Source organism: Dermacentor andersoni, chromosome 1, assembly GCF_023375885.2.
Source record: "Dermacentor andersoni chromosome 1, qqDerAnde1_hic_scaffold, whole genome shotgun sequence".
NCBI lineage: Eukaryota > Metazoa > Arthropoda > Arachnida > Ixodida > Ixodidae > Dermacentor > Dermacentor andersoni.
Window position 1 is genome coordinate 332,651,811 of NC_092814.1, and position 25,680 is coordinate 332,677,490.

Consider the following 25,680-nt stretch of genomic DNA (forward strand, 5'->3'; position numbering starts at 1 on the left):
AAATATTTTCACATCCCTAGTTTCACATCCCCAACTGATTTTGTGGATGTTAAATTTCATTGCAGTTGACCTAGCTTTTATAGTGAGCCCATACACTGGCTGTCCACTTAATAAACTAGTCAGAATTAACTGTCAAACAATAATTTGGTAAAACGTTCTTAGTTGTCCAGTGAAGTAGAAATTTTATTTAAAATTAATATATTTCAGCTGTTGATCAATAACATTTACTAGAATAGGGAGGGTAGGAGCTAAAGCTTCTTGTTAACCCAGCTCCTCAGATGGAAGTAAACTGTAAGTACTTTATTTACCTTTTTTGCAGTGGGCAAACAAGATTACAGAGATGATGACTGCTTTGTCTGCTGCATCCTGACACATGGTGACCGTGATGTTCTTTATGCGACTGATGGAAAGTTCCCTGTAGACAACGTAATGGACCCTTTTCGTGGTGACGTTTGCCCCAGTCTGCTTGGCAAGCCCAAGCTGTTCTTCATTCAGGTTAGCAGCTTTCAATTTTCATACAAGTAATAGTTCATTAATCTGGCTCCAGTTAATGATTCTTTTATTTAAACGGAGCTTACTTAAAGGTCCCACCCGTGGCAGTCCGTATCTGAGTGGTTCGTCTTATATTTTATTTGGATAAAAAAGAATATATACTATATGGAGCACAGTAGATAATTTTTTCTACGATAATGTGTGTGCATGTTACCTGCATATTGCCAGCTGTAAAGTCACATCGAAGTGATTACAGAGGTGTGAAATGCTGCATTTTAGGCAGGATGAGTATAATAATTAGAAAAATAAGTGGCCTAGTGAAACTAAGCCTTCCGCTTAAACCAGGTCACTAAGGCAAAAGAAAAGGAAGAACCATTTTTGTTCATTAGCCTCGTGACCAAAGTCTGTTTGTATGCTTGTGGCAGCTGCCACATTTTATAATTCTTCTCCTTTTAATTTTACGGTAGGCAGGCCCAGGTAAATGTGCAAAAGATTTTTCCCATAAGGGGGGGGGGGAGGCAGACGACTGTTTGTTTATTTATTCATTGATTTATTCAGTACCCTCAGGCACCAAAATTCATTACAGTGGGGGGAAGATGTTACAAACAGTTAGAAACATTCACAAAAGATTTTTCTACACAATGTCTGAGGCAGAAAAGAAAAGTTCAACAAGAGTTACAGCAGTTTCAAAACATGTTAAGTTAGGTATACATGGGCATTACAACAAAAAGGTCAAAGAAACGGCAAAGTTCAGTCACTTCAACAGGGCCGAAAATACATCATTTGACATGATGTTGACGACACTGTCAGGCAACATATTCCATTCTTGTATGGTTTTTGGAAAAAATGATTTTAAGCAGTTCTGTCTTGTACAGAACTTCTCGTACCCTTAGCTCATGGTCCATGCATTGTGACCTGTAATGAGGTGGCATTATGTACTTGTCCCTTTTTCTACTAATTGTGCTGTAGTATATGGAATGAAACAGCTTCAGATGCAGCTTTCTGCCTCCTGATTTAAATTCTTCCTTAGCACTTGTAGTGCTGAACTTAACTTTGTATCGACCTGACACGTACCGCACACCTAGATTCCGCACCCTCTCAAGTTTATCAATGTCACATGCCGTTGGAGGGTCCTACGCTACACGAGCGTACTTTAAGATGGACCTTTCGTACGTTTTGTATAGCAGCTGTAGTGCAGACTGGCTGAATACTCTGGAATTCCTACGAAGAAAACCTAGCATTTGCTCTGCTTTAGCGGTTGCATAGCCTGCTTCTGCCATGATAATTCTGGGGTGTACCAAACACCTAGGTATTTAAACTGTCTATTACATTCGGGTCAAGAAGTGTTCTGATCCACTAGATCAATAACACAGCACTGTGGTCGCAACGAGTGCACTTGTGCTCGGATTATTACTTTTGATAATATATGTGAAAAAGCAGTTCCTTTATTTGTATTATTATCATTATGTTCATTGTTACGTGTGTGATTCTTCATTGTATTGTAAATATTGACTGTATCTCCATTCCTGTAATGACCCTTTGGGGGTTAACAGTATCAATAAACAAACAAACCAACATTGTTATTCAAGGTGTAAGAGAAATTTAAAGAGTTCTTTCGAGTGAATGTCATGTTGACTGTTTTGGTTAGATTTAGCTGCATGCGCCACTTAGTACACCATTCACTAATTAGATTCAGGTCTTGCTGAATCAGGCTGGCATCATCCATGCTGCTAGTCACCCTATACAGCATGCAGTCATCTGCAAACTGTAATGTCAGACCTTCGCCTGTGTACAATAAAAACAGCAAAGGCCCCAGGACAGAGCCCTGAGGCACATCGGATGTAACATCTTGCGGGTGCGACTGAACCCCATTTACAACCATGAACTGCCGGCACAGGGGAAGATATTCTTTAACCCATGATACAACCTGTGGGTGTATTTTATATTTAAGCACTTTTTCTATGAGCACTGTATGGAGTACCATGTTGAAAGTCTTCCTGAAATCGAGGAAGATAAATTCAACTGAAAGCCCTTTATCCAAAGCAGGGGCAATATTGTTTGTGTATTATAACAACTTTGTAGCACCAGAAAACCCTTACGAAATCTATGTTGGCAGGGCGTAGTCGCAGAATTAGTAGTAAAATGAACTACAATGCTCGTGAATAGAATATGCTCTAGTATTTTGCATGCAGTGGATGTCAGTGATATTGGACTGTAGTTTGAAATGTCGCTTCTAGGGCCATACTTGTGAACAGGGACCATAATACCCGTTTTCCAGTCATCAGGAAGGGAGAAACCTGTTGGAAACTTATCTTTAGGTGCCAGGAGACAGTAATGTTGTTAGAGGTGTAACTCTCTGTTGAAAGCATTGATTTTTGACCTAGTATTGGCAGTGTTTCATTTAAAAAAAAATGACTTTAATACCTCTACTATATGCTCAATCTTCATTATGATGACATTGCATCTGAAGCAAAAATGCATTTGTTATACAGTCAAATCTCATGAATTCGAACTTCTGGTTTATTCGAACTAACGCTGTGGTCCCGTCAAAGTTATGTGTATTCCAATGGGCGAAAATGCCCGGTAATTCGAATGCGGAAGCATTTGCGCCAGTTAATTTGAACATACCGCGCTCCAACAGTGCTCTCAGCAGCACGCCAAATCATGCGTTGGCACCCCCGACCAGCATTGCTCTGACTCCGCCATAGAGGAAAAGCTTAGGAGAAACCCCTGAACGCCCCACATGCGGTTCCGTATAAAGTCCAAGGGCGATAACACTGTCGCCGTGTGCCCTATGCTGTACGTGCGAGTGCAAGTGCGCGAGGGAAGCCGACGACTGCGGCTCAATCTCACCCGCGCAAAAGAGACGGAGTAGGAAGGAAGCGTGCTGTCTTCCGTCGTGTGTAAGGCACGGAACGTTGCGAGTCACCAGGGGGAGTGTGGAAGAGGGGGGGCTCTACTCTGGCTGTAACTGCACATGTGGCGGCTGTGCGCGTTCACACGGCCATATCTTGAGAGGGATTTGCATTGGGGGCAGAGTCTAGGTGCGTCGGCAACTCGTAGCTTTGTGCATGCTGTGTGTGCTCGGTGCTCAGTTTGCGTTGAAGCGATAGACGGCACGAATGTCACTTAGTTCGCTGCTGCTGCTGCATTTGCTCACGCCAGTGTTTTGACATCGAGTTTCTGCGGTCATCAAGTGAGATGTTTTCAAATTTGCTTGTGTGCGCGACACCATGCTTGTTAATTTAGTTAGTATGCCTGTGTTTACAAGTTTATATGGCTGATAAAACCAAGGAAAAATTCTAAGTGCGCACACAACCTTGAATTTGGCGTAATCAGTTCCCTAAGAAAGGTACTAACAGATGGGCCATACATATAAAGCTCAGTTTGCACATTAGTCCTTGCGCATGGCGTTGTGCCCACAATGTGCACCCCCTATTTGTTTCAGCAAACAATTGATAGATGCGCTTCGTACTGTAGGAGTTGAGGAGGACGTCGGGATGAAAACTTGGGAGGTATATTTACATTATTTACAGTGAGAGTCAGTGAACAGTCTTAAAGTCATTACGGGCCAGCAGCAACTCGGACGCTGCGGCCCGTGGCAAGAAGCTTGAGAGAGAAGAATCAAGGAATGCTCTAGGAATGCTCTGGTCTGCTTCTTTTAAGCCCTTCGGTGTCACGTTCGGCCAATGGGAGAGCCCGCTCAGGTGACGCCATTTTCGGCCAATCGGCGAGCCCGCTCAGGTGTCGTCATTTTCGGCCAATGGTAGGCGCCCGTGCGATGTAGTCACACCCGGCGAAGAGAGTCGCTCCTTGGTCCCCCTGCGGTCTTGCCTTGCTGACTTGCAATGCGCCGTCACCATAGAGGGTAGGGGGCAATGCCGCCAGGTTGTCACGGCGCATTACAGCCGTCTTGCTTCGGGACCCACTTTACCCGCCACATTGCCAGGCTCTCGCTTTACTTTCGGGAAGAGCCAAGCAGTGAATAGCTCCACCGGCTGCACACGAAGTGGGGTCCGCCAACTTGTTTGCACGTGTCGCGCCTCGGGAATGTGGCATCCGTGCTTCTTCGCTCCTCAATTAGCTGTGATGCGATTCGATGTGGTCTGGTGAACTCGGAAGTAGGCTCAGGAAACGGTCCTGTATCTAACAGTACGTGCTGTTCTCGCCTCTGTGTTCAACTTTGAAGTGCTGCTTTTTAAACACAAGTGTGATATTCCCACTAGCCCTAATGCAAGTCTTAATCGGTAAAACTACTATCGCTTCGTATAGCTGTCCACTAATTTGCTATCATAGTCAATGCTTTGTCTTTCGAGGAAAACTGCGACTTTTTTTTTTACAATGACGAGTCTAAACCGAGGCGTCCTGATAAAAAGGTTGTCGGAGCCACATCCGATTCTGTACAACAAGACGGACCTTAAATACGAGGATGCACCCAGTACCTCATTCTCCTTATCTTTTGCATGCGGCCATGCTGCAACAGAAGGGAGCACACCAACATGATTATGATCAGTGGCAACAACTTCGTCACCTTCATAAGACATGATGTGTTAAGAATGCAGGATGCAGAACATAAACACAGTGCTGATCTGTCAGCAGACAAAGGAAAAAGCACGCGATCACGCAGAGGGAAGCAGCGGCGGAGGCCCAGTGTGGCCTCGGCAACTCCGCCATGGCAGTCTTGGGTAGCAGTAAGGGGCTTAGGTGGCGGAGGCAATTAGCACCATCCATCAAGCTGGCGGTAAAGCGAATTCGCTTCCCTCCTGCCCCTCCTTGAAACTGCGCTCTCCTTCCTGCCTCTAAACTTCCTCGTAACTCCCTCACCTTCGATGGTCTCTGCGTGTCCCCGCCTCCGCATTGGCCCAGCGGCAGCTTAGCCCGCTTCATGAAGTTTCATTTTCTGCCATCATTGGGAAGGGAGTGTTGGCTGGCGTGGGCAGTTTCATGGTCCTCGCTTGCTGTGTGCTTGTGCGCTGTGATATTTCACTACTCGCACCGTACGTGCATCGTGCTATGGTGCACGAGTACTTCAAGAACAAATCCTTTTAATTTGAACAAATTTTCAGGCCCTTTCGAGTTCGAATTATTTAGATTCGGCTGTAGCTGCTATTCATTACTGCAATACACACTCAAATGGGTTCAAAGTCACTATTGGGCCCAGGTAAATTAGCACAAGTGTGAAGACTTCTAACGTGGAGGGGTGTAATGTTGAGGAATGTGAGCCCTATTGTAATGTTGGTGGTATGTGTAGTTATACTGTGGATTCATGTGTGAAAAACAGGTGCATCAAAAGGGACTTTTAAAAGCAAGACTCATGATGGAAACGTTTGCTCCTGTACCCACGAAGTCATTGTAGGCACACAATCGACAAGCATGTGAACTTTGTTCTTAAGCATAAAAACTACAGTGTACATTTCCGTTGGTGTCATGTGTTGAGTAACCTCATCCCCATTGGCCGTGCCAGCTAGTTATCTGTTGGCAAAGGTGATGCAGGACGCCACTTCGGCTATGGGAATGTATGTGTGCGGGGTGCACGTGAAGATGGTGGTAGCGTCAAACACCTGCCAAATGCCAAAGAGCAGCTCTGAAAGCTTTTCTCCCAGTAGTCATTGCTGGGAAGGGCATAGGCTGGCCAAGAAGTGCTGTTGAGTGGTCCCCACTCATTGTGTTTGGCTTGGCAGTTTTTTATTATGAGATACCAGTGCTAGGTAGTGGCACACAAGATGAAGGTGGCATACAGTGCCATTTTGTGGCATCTTTGTCTCGTGTCTCTTCCCTTACCACTGGTATCGCATAATAAGTGGTCCTCATTGGCAGTGCGAGTCCACCATACCACAGTGTTTGGCGACGATTGCAGAGTGTTGCTTCGGTCAAAATTTCATTTTTCTGGCTTCCTAGGGGCTGCGAAAATGTAGGAAAACTCGGGCAGTCCGAAAAAATGAATGCATACCTTTTACTGCCCCCAAGGGCTCAAATTGCCGCTGGCACTTTCGAAATAGCTCTGAAGGCCTGCCAGTACACTAGGTGCATCGGCGCTCATACTGTGAAAGGAGGCGGCAGCTGCACGCGTGTATAATTAAGGAATACTACATCCTGTGGCAGTAGTCCCCTTCCACTCTTAGTATAATTCATGGCCATACATCGCGTATGCTTCACCACGTAAAAGTCGAGCTGCATGGAGTGAAAAACCGGCGTCGAAGCGATGAACTTCGCCTGGACACTCAGTGTCAAAAAATTTGACACCCGCCACTGACCTGACTCAGACAGCAAAAAGTTGCTCGGTGAACTTCACCGCCAAAAGCGGCATATGTGTTTGCCAGACGTCGTGAGTAGTGACCTCGCTCTGACTTCTGGCGGTGCAAAAAGAGTGCAGTAAATCATGTCTAAAAGTGTGTAGGAAGCTGTGCGAGAAGCGTGATTGTAGTCTTGAAGGACTTGCTGTCCTTTGTAGCAGCAATGGAGGTGGGAAGCTTATTCTAGCTTATGATAGTTTTTGGTAACAATGACTCTAAGAAAAAGTTAGTGTGACAAAAAGGAAGGGCTACTTCTTTAGGATGGTCCATGTGTGATCACAAGTAGGATGGCGCTGAGATGAATTCAGCCCGAAGAATTGGATTGTGAAAATAAATCTGATGAAAGAGAGAAAGGCGAAAAACTTTTTGTTGTATTATCAGGTTAGGATGGCCAAGGGAAGATTTCATTGAGGTGACACCTGAAGTTCGGTTATAATCCAATAAGATAAATCTTGCCACTCTTTTTTGGATCGGTTCTAATGAGTCAACTAGGGTGTTTTGATGATCCCATATCGCTGCTGTATATTCTAGCTTAGGTCAAATCATTGTTTGATATAATAGTAGTTTAAGATTTTCTGGGGCTTGATTAAAGTTTCTACGACGGTATCCCAGTGAACAATTAGCTTTGTTAGTAATTAATGTGGCTTATGTCATAACACCACGAAAGGTTACTGGTTATTTGTACTCTGAGGTACTTGTAAGATGACACATGATCTAATTTAGTTTCGTTAATAAGGTAGTCAAAAGAACTGGAAGGAACGGAGACATGAGAAAAAGTCATAATTTTACATTTAGGTGCACTGAGTATAATTAGCCATTGGTTACACCACTCACATACGGTGTCAAGATCAGATTGAAGAACAGAAAAATCGCTTTTATTAGTTATCGGGCGAAAGATCACACGGTCATCAGCGAGCAACTTTATCGAGGAGTTAAGGCTTTTAGGAAGGTCATTCATATAAATTAGAAACAGCAGAGGAGCGAGCACAGAATTCTGAGGAGCTCCAGATTTAACAGCACAGGGTGTCAGGATTGGGGGCTCAATCCCATCGCTCGAGATCCGTTGCCAAGATTGGAGTCCGGCATGAATTCGAAGGTAGCTGGCCCATGCCGTTGTCCAACTTATCCACGCTGAGGACGTTGATGAAGGGAAGAACTGCTTCTCAACGAGAACGGGGAAAATGGGTTTATTTACAGTATTTAAATCAGTCTAACATGACTGCTTGAGAAAAGTGCATCAGTCTAACATGACTGCTTAAGAAAAAGAGTGTCAGTCCAACATGACTGCTCAAGAGAAAGTGTGTCGAGCATCCGCACAACAGCCGTTTTTAAACACTCGGTCCGCCGGCGATACAAGGTGGCAAATGTTCGTTTCGTCATCGCAAAACTAGCCGCCTCCTGCGAAACAAGGTGACGCGAGCGTTCGTTTACTCATTGTAAATTCGCCGCCGCCCCGAAGAACAGTTTACGCACACAAAGGCACACACATTCCGAGGTCGAGCCGATGTCAGAGGGGTGCCGTTCCGCAGAACAGTTTACGCACACATAGGCACACACCTTCCGATGTCCGGCGCCGACGTCAGAGGGGCGCCATTCTGGGTAGCTCGTTGTCCTGCGTGCCGGCCGGCACATGGGAAGCGACATAAAACGGCTTTCCCGCGGCAGCTTGCTCACGCGTAGCAAATCAGGTCCGCGCTTGGGACCTCGGGCACAATAGTTCGTCCGTCGAACCCGTTTCGTCACAACGGCGATGGGGCTGGTGGATGGAGGCGGTTTTCAGCACAAAGCCCGCTTCTTCAAACGCAGCCTAGCTGCAGCGACGGAGAGTGGGGGATGCGCGTCTTGTCCCCCAGTCGTAATTGGGTGGCAATCCTACATTGCAGCTCGCCATTCTTAACAAGGGGGAAGAGGAACTATTATGTATTAGCCATCACATATTGAGTGTGATTAGGCAGAAACACGCAGTCCATTTTAAGATGTTAGGGTCAATATTTAATTTTTATTTAATATTTAACTCATTTTAATGATTAGTAATTAATGAAACACCTTGTCAAATGCTTTGGTGAAAATGAGAAATGTGCAATCGACCTCCAAACCATAATCTCAAGTTGAAATTACTTTATGGGTGAAAGGTAAAAGCTGCATTTCACAGGAGTAGTTCTTGTGAAAGCCATGCCGAAAGTCACTAAAATATAAGTTGGATTCCAAAGATTTTGTTAGATTAGGGTAGTGAAAATTACATGCTTGAGCAATTTACAGGGAGTACCGTATTTACTCAATTCTAACATGCCCTCGATTGTAACATGCACCCGTTTTGCGTAACCAAAAGAAAGAAGAAAGAAAACCACTCTCAATTGTAATGCACACCCGTCTGCTGTGACCTAAAAAGGAAAAGTCCTTCACTGTACCGCGCACCTCATCCTTTCATACAGAAATACAGCTTTCTCTCATTTGGAAAAACAAAGATTTGCTCCAAATACACTGAAGTTGCGATAAATAAAAAAAGTTGCGATTTCGCCCAAAAATCCAAGCATCGATTTCGATAGCAATTTAGTAGACAGGTATACGAAAAGTATGGCTAGTACAGTTGACTCCTTTTAAGACGAACTCCAAGGGATCATGAAAAGTGTTCGTCTTATCAGAAGTTAGTCTAACCAGGAGTGCTTCTAAATATGATGTTTGAGCATGCAGTGTGTGTCCAAATACCTCGTATATGAGAACAAATGAATGAAATGGCCTTTCAGGGAAGAAGTAACTGCAATATAAGCATTTATTGCACTACTAGTGACATACTAACATTGCCCTAGTAAGCCATCAGGCACTGTGGACTGTTACCCAGTCTGTTATTTTTTTTTGTGCATGTCAAGAAAATCGCCTGGCTGCTACAAATGCAGGCATCTCACTTAATTTTCTAAGATATTCCTCAGTGCCCTTGCATTGCTTGAAAAATGCTTCGTATGAAGCCTTGATGCCTCATATGAAGGGCTCATCGCATCGGCGCTGTGCAGGGCAGAGGGGGAGGGTCTGGCGATGGGGAGGCAAAGGAGTGAAAGAACTTGAGGGCGGGGCTAATTCTTGTAGCCGGGCCGGGAGGAGACAGAGGAGTGAGTGAGGAAGGGCGGGAGAGGAGGAGCGGAGGAGCAGCGGAGCCTTTGCAGAAACACCGAGGTGGTTAGGTCTCCTCGTCTCCCCACGTCGCACAGATGGTCGACAGCGCAGAAAAGCTTTCATTTTTGCCTTTTTTCTTTCTTTCCCCTAAAGTACTGCTCGGATGGTCGAGTAAAGCTGCGCGGGTAAGGTGCGGCCGGTTGTGAAAGTTCATCTTAACCAATTAGCACGTGTGCAGTGTTCATATTAAACGTATTAGTTTGCATAGACTCTATGGGAAACCAAACAGACAACTTCCACTGTTCATCTTAACCGAGGGTTCATCTTAAGTGAGTTCGTCATAAAGAGAGTCTACTGTAGTTTTATCAGCCGTATAAATTTTAAACATTCTCTTGCTAACTGCTAGCTAGGCACGAAGCGCATATGAGGCTGCCATTTGGAAATGCCGATGATGATATGGTAATGCAGATTTAGTGTCGTACTCGATTCTAACACGCATGCAGTTTTTGTACCTATTTTATCTGAAAAAAGTGCACTTTATATTCAAGTAAATACGGTATATGTCATAGATATTGGTCTGTAATTCAGGGAGGAATGCATGTTACTGGATATAAATATAGGAATCGCCTTCCAATTGTTAGGTAGCGTGGAACACTGGAGCGACTTCGTGAAAATTTGAGATAAAATTATCGAAGAATACATTGTAGTATTTTTGATAAATTTCGCATTGATTTTGTTGATGCTGCAGCTAAAGGACAATTTAAGTTTCTGGATTAAACTTAGAATACCTGCAGAATCGATAGCAATAAAATTCATCGGACAAAAATATGTGTTCTGTAGCTGCGTCACTAAAGCTGCATAAGAAGAAAAAAAGCATTGCAAAAGCGTCATTTAGCACAAAACAACAATCTTCGTTGTGCAAAATGTAGCTACTGGAATTAGTATGAATGATAACATTTTGTTTTACAAGTTTCACTATATTCCAAAACTCGGGACAGATTTGTAGTCAGCATTGAAGGCAGTGTTATGTTAAGATAATTGTGCTTGGTCTCCCTGATAGCAGTGCGATACTCGGAAAGGGCATTACAGTAAGCGCATATGTAAACATTATTGTTCAAATTTTTAACTTGCCGAAAGCGTCACTTTTATTTTTGGTTAAGAAGCCTTTTCAATGCGGCTGTAAATAAACCACGGTGAACGGCTCATTTGATACAATTTGAAGAGGGATGTACTTCTCAATCAAGCATGCCACTTTGTTTTTAAAAAGGTTCTAATTCTTTTCGACTGTTTTGTCAAAAAAGCCAGGCATATACTCATCTATAAACATTCAAGTTCTCTATTGCTGTATAAGCTTTCCCGTAATTCCTTACTGTTTTTCGTGTAGCAGTTTGACGTGGGACGTAATATAGGTGAAGTGGATTAAGCAATGGTCACTAATACCAGGGAGATGCGTCAGTGGATTCACAAGGTTAAACGTTGTCGTGAGGACTAAGTATAATATGTTCGCCGAGGTTCTGCCTATCCTAGTTGCTTCTAGTTGCTTATCTCGAAAAACACAATATCAAACTGCGAGAAGCTTGGTAGCGAATGTCGGAAGCAACTAGGCCTAGCATTGCCACGGTGGGGGCTTGATGTGCGGGAGCACTGATTCGAGGCTGTGATATAATCAGAATGGCGTTGGTGGTGGCTTCAATTAATACCGCTTTAAACCTGCAGTCATGGCAAAATGTCCAGAAAATCAGACGGCGAAGGGTTTCAGCGTGCGAAATTTCAGACATTCTTATACATAGACTCTATGGTGTACGACTACAGTCGCCAAACGGTAATTCAGACACCGGTAATTAGGACGGGCTTGATTATTCGGACAGCCCCACAGCACCGCCACTAACCCCATAGATGTAATGTATAAGGACGACTGAAATTTCGGATGTCGTACATCGCATTGCGCGATAATTTGCACACCCGACTACACGACCGTGTGCCGATTCAGCCGCCAAGTTGAGCCAAAATAGCTATATTACTGTTTGGATACGTTACCAGCATGGTCGCTGGCCATGTCGCCAGTACATCCACGAAACTAGCGAAGCGTAGTTGAACTAGCGTAGTTGTCGATGAAAATTTGGTGAATGCATTGAGTGTATACTTTTGTCTGTCTGTAGCAACAGCATGACGATGGTCTAGATGTGGGCCGCAATTTTGTAGCAATGCCTTCAGCTTGATTCCATCCCACTCTTAAATCTGGTAAGAGAGAACCATTCATGGCCAACTGATCCCATTGATAACGTGTGAAGAGCAGTGCTCTGACCAATGACGAAGTGTGAAATGGAATAGCATAAAAGGCATTGCTAGAAAATCACGGCCACGTGATGTCTAGGCCAAAGGCAAGTGTATGTGCACTCAGCAACACATTGACAAACTTGGCCTGTGTTCTTGGACTATCACTTTCAAAGGTACATAATTTTCGCGATACTTCAAATGACTGGCACCAGAAGCGTTGGTGGGTGGCAATGTTTCCGCACTCTGATAAGATAGCGTACCTGGCACTGGGACGAGAATGCTGTTGCTCGTAGACACCGATGCGTCTTGCACTATTCGCACAAAATTGAAGGTATGTCCGAAATTGACGAACCAAGAATACGGCGCACATTTTTTTTGCCACTTGTGGAATAAAGTCGCTTATTTACGGTGGAATTCGGTATTTCAGACTCCCGATTATTTTGACTGGCAGTCTGCACCGAGTCCAAATTATCATTCGGCGACAGATGGCACTGCTTTGTCTGTGACAACAGTCCTTTTTGCAGATTCTTGGACTTTGGAAAAAATAAAAAGGGAGAGTTCTCATAACAGACTGCAGCTAAGTGGCAGCTGACGTGTTGAGTTGCCAGAACCATAGTGCATATTGCTGTATTGCCTTGCAGGCTTGCCGTGGTGATAGGCTGGATGCAGGCACTCCGGCAGTCTTGGACACATCTGATTCACCAGGCCAGATATACCGCATCCCAACACATGCTGACTTCCTGGCTGCCTACTCGACCGTGCCAGGTTTGTGAGATTGGAAGCTTTGTGTAGTCATGCTGTTAACAAAGCAGTGCCACTCTGTGTTGGTATTGAGTCCCAATTCCTTTTTGTACCAGCAGACTACAGGACATGTTACAGGGACATGTCTCTCCCACTGGGCCACCACACCCATTGTGGTGGCCAGTGGGAGTGGCCATGAAATTCCGCTTCCTTGCGCCTTATTGTAAATTTTAACTCCCATTTGCAGGAGCCAGAGTCAGGTGGATTCTGCCCATGTGCTGATATTACATTGGGCATCAAAAAAAGAGGCACATCAGGTGGTCAGAATTAACCTGCAGCTTTTTGCTACTGTCTTTCATAGCCCACCAAATGCAGCTTTACTGACATAGAACTATAATTTTGGTCAGTAATCTATGGTTTAAGGGGGTTTGAAACTTGGTTTACAAGGGTTGCAATGCTTTACAAGGATTTGACTGGCTTATCGAAGCGTTTCCACAGGGGCATCTGCGTCAGAAGGCGTTTGGTGTGTTGCGACACCACGTACCCGAGCCCATGAGGGTTGGACCCTCCCGCGTGTAGCTGTGTGTGGCTTAGCCATGTCTGGGGAAAGTGGGATCCTGGAGGTTGAGCCGATGCTGGGTGTTCAGACCTTTAAGGCCCCCTGGCGGAGGCAACACACCTCTTTGGCCTCTGCTTAACATAGTTGGTACCTCCAGTCTGACCCACCTGGAGAAAATCGGCAGTTGCTTTTTCCTGTCCTTCTCTCTGGTCTTCGTCTTTCTCTCGCGCCTTATCATCTTTCCTGTCTTCCTTTCACTTCATTTTACTTCCAATTCTCGAAGCAGCAAGGGTTAACCTGGTGTAGTTTATACAACCTTGGGTCTATTATATTAGGTTATAGTAGCTATGTACGGCTGGCCTCTGCGTTTCCTTTGGGTCTCGTAGCGTCCCCTTGTTGGGCTCGTGGTGTGTGGCTGGCATAGCCGCCGAATATCCAGCAAACTCTACGGCAGAATCTTTATCCCCCTTACCAGATCGCCCTCAGAAAAGAGGGCACACCGATGCAACATTTCAATTTACTTTCCGAAGCAGTGCCACAACATGTGAAGTACCATGTCATACACAGTGTTGGAAACACTTCTGTGAGGAAGCTTTCCCCATTTTTGTGCCAAAAAGCCTCACGCAAAAACTCGGACCAGCCTACAAGGCTCCAGGCTGCAAAGATGTCTAGTGCAGGTCTACTCCTAGAATTGAAAGAGAAAGAGCAGGTTGAGAAGCTTTCAGACGTCACCAGTATAGGTAATATAGCAGTCACGATTTCATCCCACCGCTCGTTAAACATGTGCAGGGGCGTAATCTCCGAGGAAGGAGAGAATAAATTTGAGTGATGAGGAACGCCTTGAGGATTTCCAGGAGCAAGGTGTCACAGTCCAAAGAATCGTCCTTTGACAAAACGATCAAGAAATTCCCCCCAAGCATGTTATTCTCGTATTTGCCACCAATGCAGTTCCCTTGAGGCTGGCTATGTCAAGGTCAATGTCAGGCGGTATGTTCCCAATCCGAGACAATATTTTAAATTTCAAAGGTTTAGCCATGCTTCTCCTTCGTGCAGAGGCAACGCAACATGTGCAAAATGCAGCAGCAACGATCATGACTCAGAAAAGTGTAATTCTCCTCCACATTGCGTAAACTGCAAAGGTGATTACCCTGCCTACTCACAGTCATGTCCCGTTTGGAAAAAGGAAAAGGAAATCATGGCAATCACAGTAAAAGAAACTATATCATTCTGTGAAGCCAGGAAACTTATATCGCACCTACCTAAACTCAGCTATGCCAATGTGGCACATCAGGAGGCAGCACCACATAGGCCCTGCGAGCCTACAGGGTCTACTAGCAGTAGCCCTGTGGTGGCTCCTCCTGTCGCCTTGGTGGTGGCAGCCAGTGCTGCCCCATCACTTTCAAAGGCTCTGGAGACCACGGTCTTGCAGGGCCTTAAGACAACGCGAATGTCAAGGCCTGAGGCACCTGCCTCAGTGCCAGTCGCTCGGTCCTCCAGTGCTTCTGACAGAGCAATGGAGGTCAATACCAAAACACCGGTGTCATTGACACCGAAGGACCAGCACTCTCTCGAGTGCGCAAGGAGGGATAAACTCCCAGTAACCGGTCCAATAAAGGACAGATAACCGAACAGTTGCAGTTCTTATCCCCAGTCGGTTTTTAAACATATGTCAGCTATAGTCTGTATTTAAGGATCAATCTCTATTTAAATATTCTCGGTTCTGTTCCATCATGGCTTTTATTATACAGCACAACTGCAGAGTTATACTACATAACTTAGGTGACATAAAAGACGTCATAAATAGATTCTCCCCAGTTGCCTTTTGTTTACAAGAAACAGATCTAGGCCCCCAAAACCAGAATTTTTTAAAAGGTTTTTCCGTCTTTCGAAAAGACCGGGAAAACACCAGCCAACTGTCTGGAGGAGTTGCCGTTATCGTGAAAGGCGGCACTCCCACCCGAAAAGTTAAACTGAACACTTGTTTCCCGAAGTGGTTGCCATGACTATTCTCTCTTTTAAAACTATAACAGTCTGTTCTTTATACTTACCACCCCATGAAAGTGTAAATGTTAAAGAACTTAAAAAACTGATTGAACAGCTACCGGACCCTTTTATGCTTGTAGGTGAGCTTAACGCCCATTGTACTCTTTGGAGAAGCCAGAAAACAGACCAAAGAGGATAACTCATAGAAGGCTTTATTCTATCTAACAACATCTGTCTTTTAAAATTCAGGAGCACCTACTTATTTTTCACTTACATCACGTCACTTTAGCTGTCTTGATTTAGCTCTCTGTTCACGCTCTCTTTTCATTGATTTTAACTGGACAGTGACTACTTACCTGCCATAATCAAAGTGACATCGACTTTACTCGTCATCACCTGCAGGCCTCATCGTTGGAAAATACAACTGGTAGGCTGGCCACTTTTCACAGAAACAGCCAAACTTGAAGAACATTATTCAGTGCATCTAGGTGTCGATCAGATTAATGAAGCATTTACTAATTGCATAATCACGGCAGCTGAAAGAGCTATACCCCAATGTACTGCCGAACATCGAAAGAAACTAAACCCATGGTGGACAGAGGAATGTACCATAGCAAAAAAAAGAACAGCATAAGGCCTGGGGCAATCTCCGTAGATACCCAACTTACAACAACCTTCTTGACTTCAAACAGAGAAAAGCCCATGCACGATACATTCGTAGACAAGTTGAAAAATGCTCTTGGCAGAAATATGTCTCCTCAGTTAATAGGTCAGTCACCTCCAAACACATGTGGGAACAGGTAAAGAAATTCAGAGGGGATTGCTCATCCTGCACAGTTCCCTTACTCTCAAGTCCTGGTACACAAACAACACTCGAAGAACAAGCAAACGTTCTGGGGGAACACTTACAGAGTATCAAGTGCAGCAAACTACACGGACACATCTTTAACACACAAAAACTATGCTGAAAAACAAAGAGTACAAACAACAGGTGCATCTGATCTACCATACAATGCTGATTGATTGATGGATATTGTTTCTTGGCACAAGGGCCAGAAATGGCCCAAGAGCGCCAAACAGTCTGCTCCCCTCATACTCCCAGAATTGCAATGCTCCCCTCCCGTACAATGCTCCCGTACAATGCTCCCCTCATACTCCTAGAATTAAAGAATGTACTTTCGGCTGGGAAGAAAACTGCAGTTGGCATGGACCACATCCACTATACCATGCTTGCCCATCTGTCAGAAACCTCAATAAAAGCGTTACTACGTAAAATTCGTTGACAAGGTCTGGGAAACTGGTGAAATGCCAAGAAAATGGAAAAATGCCGTAATTATACCTTGTCTAAAATTGGGAAAACTCCCAACATCACCCAGCAGCTACCACCCCATCGCCTTCACCAGTTTGGCAAAGTCATATGAATCTGTTGTGAACACCAGACTAACTTTTACCCTCAGAACTGAAAAGTCCTTAAACATACATCAATGTAGTTATAAAAATGGTTGTTCTACAACTGATCACCTGGTCCGATTAGAACATGAAATACACAATGCCTTTTTACACAAAGAACACTGCCTAGCTATCTTTTTCGACTTGGAGGAGGCATATGACACCACATGAAGATCCGGCATTTTGAGAGACTTTGGCCGACTTTGGGATTCGGGGCAAAAATGCTGAAGTGCCTTTCTGACTTTATGTCCAATCGAACATTTCAGGTGCATCTTGGCAGAGTGCTGTCACATGTAATCACCCAAGAAAACGGTGTATCTCAGGGCTGTGTTTTAAGTACAACACTGTTTGTGGTTAAAATGAACTCTGTTAGCAAGGTCATACCATCTACCTTCATGCATGCTCTTTATGTTGGTGATCTTCAAATAGCTTTCCGCGCGTCTAACATAACAACATGTGAACAGCAGATCCAAATCACTCCAATAAATTGACACAATGGGCTAATACAAATGGCTTCCTTTTTATTTGGAAAAAACTTGTCCTGATGTTCTCTCAGAGGAGGCGCTTGCAACCAGACCCCTTCCTGAAACTAAATGAAATGGTACTGCCAGTTAAGCAAGAACACAAATTTTTAGGGGTCATACTCGATAAAAAGCTAAATTTTCTTAAACACATCAATAACCTAAAGGCTCAAATAAATAAGGCACTCAATCTCCTGTCGCGGAAGCACTGGGGTTCTGACTGTAAATGCCTCTTACATATTTATTGTTCTTTGGCACATAGCAAACTGGACTATGGATGCATAGCATATGGTTCAGCCAGACAATCGTACCCTCAGCGGTTAGATCCCGTGCATAATAAAGGACTACGCTTAGCAACCGGTGCCTATAGGACCTTGCCCATTACCAGTTTGTATTCCAAGAGTAATGAGCCGTCTTTAGAGCAAAGAAGAGCGCAACTCATGTTGAAATACATTCTAAAAGTTCACTCATGACCAGACCATATTTGCCGTAACGTCATCATGCACTGTGATAAATGACTATACACAAACAAGCCAAATAGTACAAGACCACTTATACTTAAATTTGAAGAAAAATGCCATGACTACAATATTCCTGTTGAAGCACTTTTTGTCATGCAAAGGCCTACTAGATTAGCTCCTTGGAACAATTTCAAGAAATTTCGAGATTTTTCATTGACACACCTAAAAAAAAAAAAAAGATATGCCTCGTGAACACATACTACAGGAATTTCGCACAGTATAAGACACTTATGACACACAGAATTTTACATCGATGGCTCGAAGATGCCCATTTATGTAGGAAACAGTGTAATTGAAGGTGCACGGGAACGCACAGTCAGACTACCACAGTTTGTATCAGTTTTCACTGCAGAGTGTTGTGACTTATGGATGGCAGTACAAATGATTATGAACGCCAAACAAAAGATCTAATTTATACAGATTATTTAAGTGCATTTAAGGCCCTGAATACACAATCACAGTACGAACCCATCATAGGCAACGTCCTGCATATACTAGCAAACCTAAGTAAAGACCAGACCATTTGTTTCTGCTGAGTCCCAAGCCACGTTGGGATCCCCAGAAATGAAAAAGCAGATTAATGGGCAGCAAGGGCAAGAAATCTAAATGTTTCAAAAGTTTATATACCTGTCCGGAGGGCCCGCGACGTCGCGGAAAGTCACCACCCCCCTGTCCTGTCGTGGGCGGAGCCACCAACTTGATTTAAGAGCCTTCGGTTCCCCCAATCAAGTTCCTCAGGACACCCTAATAAAGTTCTTGTCACTGTTACTGTTAGGGATGGGATTCAAGCTGTTTGCAAGGCACTGCTCTCTAACTCGCAACACGAATTGCAGTCGAAAGACAACAATAAACTTCAACTCATTAAACCTGTCCTTGGGCAGTGGAAGACATGCTACCATCAGGAACGCTTCAACGAAGTAATTCTTTGTCGACTTCAGCTAGGCCGCACATGAATCAACTACTTATTGAGAGAAGAGGAACAACCAACATATGACAAATGCTTTGAGCTGTTAACCGTAATACACATTCTAATCAGGTGTCAACATCTCGAAACGCATAGACAAAAGTACTTCCGTGTATTGTACAAGTCACACACCCCATTTAACCCGAGGTTGATGCTAGGAGATGATGCACTGATACCTCTAACTGATGTGATCGGCTTTTTAGATGAAACAGATTTTTTAAGTAAGCTTTAATTAGTGCAGGGTATGCTGCATTTACTAACGAAATTTTATCACCCTGTGTCTGGCGCAGCATAGCCTTAGTCGCTTTTGCGCCACTAAACCCTGTTTAACTAATTTAACCAACTTATTGAAGCGTTTTGTTTGTCGTTGAGGAGCATGGGCTTTTGATGTCTTACATTGCTACACCATATGCTGAGGGCACGTTGGGTAAATGGGGCAGTGTGGGGCTATTTTTGTTTTAGGGCAACTCTTCTTTGCATACAAGGGAGCCATTGTGTGATGGTGCAACCAAAGTAGGTTGCACCGGCATTAAAATGGCCATGACAATTTGTGTGGCAGCAGGACGACCAGGCTTTTAGGTGGCCTGTACGATGCGGGTGTCAAGGCCAAATGATCAGGAAAACCAATATAGATAACCCTGTCAGTGCCATAACTTTGACCATTTAAATTGTGCTCAACTGCTTGATCTATTGAGACAGCAAACAGGAGGAATCTTTGGATTGAGTGGCTAGATGTGCCAATTCGAGAAACTATGACTTGGCAGCTTATATGCAGTCGACTTCCATTAATTTGACCTTGACAAGACCAACGAAATTGATGGTGGGTCGAAATAAACAAACTGAAAAAAAAAAACACACACACCCAAATGCACCACTTTGTTTGCACGTTTTTCAATATTTGCTTGAGTCTATCATGTATATGAATCTAATCACATACCCAGTTTTTATAGGTTCAAAGTTAGAAACTAATGTAAAAATGGCATTAGATTTCTGAGATAAAGTAGGAATATAATGTGTATCGGATTTTTAATGAGAAAAATGTAGCATGCTACCGATTCAAGCATCAGAGAGAGATGAAACCAGTGAAGTTTACTTTCACACAATAGAAATTTATTTACACGTAATGTCCATCATCACTCTCGGAGAGCACTCGGACACAATAGAGTTTCATACATTAATTACTAGAGGGAACTCTGATGCTAGTGTTTACGGGAGCTGCAATGGGGGCAGTTGAGCCAGCATGGGAAGTACATTGATTTGCCTAAACTTCGTCCTTCTGGCTTCAAACGGCTTCGTGACTTTGGAAACTTGTAATTTTCAATGAAGTAGTGCGTAGAGAATAATTAAATAGACATTATTAAAATTGTCCGGCGGCAGGATTCGAACACATAACCTGTAACACAAAAGCCCTATATTGAAACCATTACGCCACGGACGCATGCATGGACAAGCGATTTGAAACGCCCTTATGAATTTATCGCAGGCAAACCAGTGCCTTCAGACGCTTGGCGCGTTTAGATCTGGCCACCTCGACAAACTGAGTCGTTGCAATTAGTAGCAATTGTGCGCGTTCACAGCGTCTTGTGCACTTCAAAGAGTATAGATTGCTCTGAAATTTACGACAGTGAAGGCACATAAAGTGCAATAAATAAAGTCGCAAGAACGTCTGAATCCACAGGCACGAAGATCAGACAAATTCATGTACTTTCCATCATTCCCGTGGTGGCTCAGCGATTACAGCACCAGAGATCCCTCTAGTATGTATACTGTAGGAAACTATGTTTGGCACCACTGTGCATTTGATGTTCCACATTTACCAGATGACTTGGCAACAAATGGGATGGTGGCTTGCTCCTAGGCTGAACACTTTGTTAGTTTTCCCTGCTAGGCATTCAGTTTGCTGAAATGCCTTACACAGCTGCCACAACTTTGTCGTCGCTAGTGTCATTACCATTAACTTACCATTAGAATAAGCTTTTGTAAGCAAAGACTGAAAGTGGCACGCCATCATTGCCATCCTATGCAAGAACTTGTTGTTGTCCCAATTTTCTGAACTAATGACATTTTACTCTATATGCGTATTTGCCGACTCGCCCAAATTTAAAAAAAAGTTTACAAATGTAGATTCATTTTACGAACGTGATGAGAAGCTTTATGAAAACTAAATTGATCGCAAACAAATTTTGCTCTTTGAGGGGTACTTTCTTTGAGTAAATTTACATAAACAAGTTCCTGCAGCAGACGAAATTGGCAACAACAGTGTTGCTCAATAATTCATTGCGATCTCTAAACAATGTGTTGCTGGTGAGTGCTGTTCCATGTTTGCTGCTAGTGTGTCGCATCTGAAGGTAAGCCAAGTAAATTGCTTCTGTATCCTTCAAAAAGCTCGTGTTCATGGCAAGCTTAAAGAAATGTACGTGCTACTCCTTCCACCTTTGCCACTTGCATTCGAGGGATTTTATGGAATTTACAGTTCACAGGTTGAATGCACCGTATGTGCTTTCATTGCAGCCATGTCACTCATGCTACGTTACACTCATGGCATGTGACCACATGCAGGCTGCAAATCCTGCAGTGTCAATTGAATGTGGGTGTTATCATTAAGATGAATAAGTTAGCTGTTGTTCCAAACATCTAACTCTAGCCTAGCTTAAGTTAGCATGCCATTACTGGAAATTGGGTTATGTGTATGCTGCCATTATTTGAAATTGGGTTGTGTGCCTGCTTTACTCTTCTGATTTATTGCAATGAGTTCAGAGTAGTGCTGGTTGCCACTTTTAACGAGAAAAATTATTGTCATCATCATATTTGTTGTTCGACATTTACAAAATGTTGGTGGCCGCCTTGGCAAAAAAGCTCTACAAAACAGCTTGATGGGACCAAGGCACCACTGGCAGGTGACAAACACAGCTAGACATACAAACTGTAGTGTAAAATTTAACTGTCAGGTAAAGAAAACAAGTGATTTGACATTACAAAAACATATGCGATGCTATACAAAAAGATAGGTGCATTGATACAGTCACGCAGCACAATGCAGCCAAAGGAACTGAGTATAGTACAGCCATACAATGTATTACATACGTTGAATGAACAGACATGTAAAAAAAAGGAAGTTGTAACACAAAGAAATGTTTTTGACAAACGGAGAACAATGTACTGTACAGTAGACTTCCGTTAATTCGACCCTGACGGGACTGACAAAATTAATTCAATTATCCGGCAGGTCGAATTAAACAATATGCAGAAAAAACGTCAAAACACCCCGCTGATTAATTTGACAGTACTTTCCCGATTCTGACACGCCCCCGAACCAAATGTGCACCTGCTTTCTATGTGTCCAAAGCAGAAAACTAACATAGAGGTAACATTAAAGCCCTTCTACAAACTATAAAACTAATGTGCACCCAAATAAGTGTTGCACAGTGGCGGCTGGTTTCCTAAAGTGAGCTTCGCCGCAATACAGATGTGTCATGGGGTAAAGCATATTAACGCCGTGAACACGGTTTTCGGTCCAATATTCTTGGGGGGGGGGGGGGGGAAGAAGGCCACGCTTTAAACAAGGTGAATACTGTAATCACATTTTGAGGTACTGTTATTGCTTGAATATCTTCCTAGCTAGTGCTAGCCGAGAATAGGCATTTTCGATGGGAGGTGACGTGTTCAACGCATTCACTGTTCCCTAAGCTTTGCCAAGACGTTGCCAGTAAAGGGGTCGTTATTAGTGTCACTGCAGGGTTTGGGTGTGTGCATGTTGACTGGCCAAGTTTGGATTATCCGGTGAAGGCCAGTTTTAGGAACGAAGTCACGAAAGTTTAGGCCCATAGAAATGCATGGGTGCCGACTGGGACCTTTGATCAGAATTGAATTAACCGGAGTCCAATTAATGGAAATCCACTGTAGAACCTCATTTATACAATTACATTTTTGTGCATTTTCCTAGCGGCAACGTTCGTGATCAAGAAAGCAAGAAATGACCCAATAAAGTTACGTTTCTTTTTTACCGGTTCGTACACTCTTGTTAGCCTGGTCTTTTGGAACCAACGTTCAGTATATCACCAAGCTGCAATCGTATAATATGTTTTTCGGCCACTGGGTCCCATGTGAACCAGAAAAAAGCATGAGGTACATGCAGTTGAGCTCAGTAAGCACCTACAATGGCAGCATTCCTGCAATACTTGCCCTCTTTTTGTCACGTAAAAATGCTACCACGCACTCATTTTCCTATTCTGTTACTAGCAAATCTCCTCGCAGGTCATCATATGTCACCATCACAGCTATCGCCGCCAACCCTTTTGTGAAAAACATTTTCACCTACCTGTTTTATAGGGTATGTGGTATAGGAAGCGTACTGCATGCTTTAATAGATGTAACCGAAACACATCACTGTTCTCTGCTGCAGGTAGCATAAAGTGAGCGTTACATTTCGCTCTGGTGGCATTGTGGCATCGTATTCCGATGTAACGCATCAGCTTGATTTCATTATGGTTTTCCATTGCCGTCTTGTCAAATTGACAACACATGTCTCGAGCCTCCAGGACCTAACCAGCTTGACGTGCATCGGTGTCTCGTGTCGCAACAGTTCTCGGCGAGTGGGCACGCCAAAACTTCCTGCCAAAATGCTCCGCCCGAAGGAGCTGCTGACCAAAGCCAAATTCGAGCAGTGTGAACGTAAGCTTGCCGAAGCTGCAAAAGCAGTAAATACATGTCTTGGGGGCCCCACCTGATTGGTGCACGTCAGCATCTCGTGCTGCAATATTTGTGCAATGGTTCGCATTACTTCGATGTCAACTACAGCTGAGTCTGCTGAATTCTTTAGTGATGTCAGATCATACGTTTTCCTGGTTAGCATGTTTTTATCTTGCATTTTTTTCTCAAGACGTATGAAAGAGGTTCTGCCTTATATACTCTGGAAGCGCAAGTGCTTTCATAATGTATAATACTGTTTCCATACTGTTTCCAGCATGAAACATGGGACATAGTGCACGTAGCTGAAGCAAAATAACTGGGAACTTAGGAAGAGAATGTAAGATGGGCATTCAGGATGTGCAGTGTGTCGCCGTATGACAGTAGCGGCAGCAGCGCAAAGACCCCGACCGCCCGCGATTACCTCCACAAGTGAAATAGTATGCATTCTCAAGGGAGGTAACTCCAGATGTCCATCACCTCTTCTGGGAATGTGAAGGATGGAAGACATTCCGGGATATGTATCGGCCTAAGGAAGTGACATCATTTGAGTACTGGGTCTAACCATGGGCTAATGTGAAAGAGACACTCAACTCTCTATGGAGTTTCGCATGTGAAGCTTCCATAGTGAGCCATACTTAGCTACCTTATCCACATCCCCAAAGAGGCCTAGAGCCATCATTTAAATGAATTATTCTCTCTTTCCTGTGACCTAACTAGCATCAAGGTACCTACCTATCTTCTTGTCGAAGTGATATGGTGACACTTATCTATATTCCATGTTTTGTGACATGTGTCATCAAGTGTTGTAATGCTTTAAGCTTTGTGTACATTGGCAGGTTGAAATGTGTAGGCCCAGGTTGCAGAAGGCAAGTGAGCAACCTCAGTTCCATTAGTCAGAAGCTGTAGTTAGTACTGTATTTCCTACGAATCTTGAAAGTTCACACCACACACAGGCAAGCAGGACAGTTGATTAGTCAATCCCGAGCGTGTTATGGTAACAGTGCGAAGGACACAAAGGACAAGGCAGTGCAGTTGCAGGAAGCACAGTGTCTGTCTCGGCAGAGCTTAAGAGGAAACTTTAGCTTGTGCCCAACTCTGAGGCTGCCTGTTCAAATACAGGTAAAACGCAGAAATACTTTTCTGAGATCATAACTGGGCCAATTTTAATTAAACTTGTTGCATTTGAGAGAGAACTATAAATTCGAGTGACTGTTTCAAGTGAAATTTCGATTGAGGGCATTAATTAAAAGGAATTTTCAAAAATTCCTAAGTTCGCAAAAAGAAAGAAGCATGAAGTTTACAAATTTGTAGTTCTGCATCAAGAGCAAATATCACAGTTCTGAAATTGCATCCAAAGCAGACAAATTTGATATGTTAATTTATATATTGCGTGAATTTGTTATGTTGTTTACAAGGGCCTTGCAAAAGTCCTCATGTATTAATGGTCTAATTGAAAACCATGTATAATACATCAATTTTGTCTGCTTTAGATTTACTGTTAGATGCAATTTGCAGAATTGGTGATTTCTTTTTTCATTCCCGTGTTAAAGCTTTAAATGTCATAGTTTCATGTCCTGAAAATTTGCTATTTTCCACAATTTCTAATTAAAAATTGACGACCTGAATAAAAAATTTGCTGCCAACAATCGCTATATTCTAACTTTTTCCTTTAAGTGTAACAAACCTCATTAAATTTGGTGCAGTGGCTGCCGGGAAAAACAATTTCTCCTTTCCCATGTAATTAGATAGGAGCCCCCGAGCTGAAGCTTCCTCTTAAGGAACAGTGAATGTGTTGAACACACGTCATCTCCCATCGAAAACGCCTTTTTTCTGCCTGCCCTAGGAAAATTTTCAGGCAATAATGGTAGCTCGTAATGTTTAATTAGGGTATTTACCCAAACGCATGCCCCCCTCCCCTGTTTTTGCTAGAGTATAAAGCCGAAAGCTGCATTTACGGCGTTTGTATGCTTTGTCGCATAACACCGCTGTATTGTGGCAAAGCTGACTTTGATAATGTGCGGAGAAGTTGACTTTAGAAAACTGGCTGCCACCGTGCAACAGATATTGGACATTTGCCCGTTTT

General features: G+C 43.6%; 1 protein-coding gene across 2 annotated transcripts in view; it reads left to right on the forward strand.

Moving 5' to 3' along the window:
- Positions 1-25,680, forward strand: part of LOC126516803 (caspase-1-like) — a 47,680-nt gene that overhangs the window by 16,605 nt on the left and 5,395 nt on the right. For both annotated transcript variants that reach the window (XM_050166909.2, XM_050166910.2), the window contains exons 5-6: positions 320-495; positions 12,812-12,935. In XM_050166909.2, the coding sequence (XP_050022866.1) occupies positions 320-495; positions 12,812-12,935 (300 nt within the window). The remainder of the gene's footprint in view (positions 1-319; positions 496-12,811; positions 12,936-25,680) is intronic.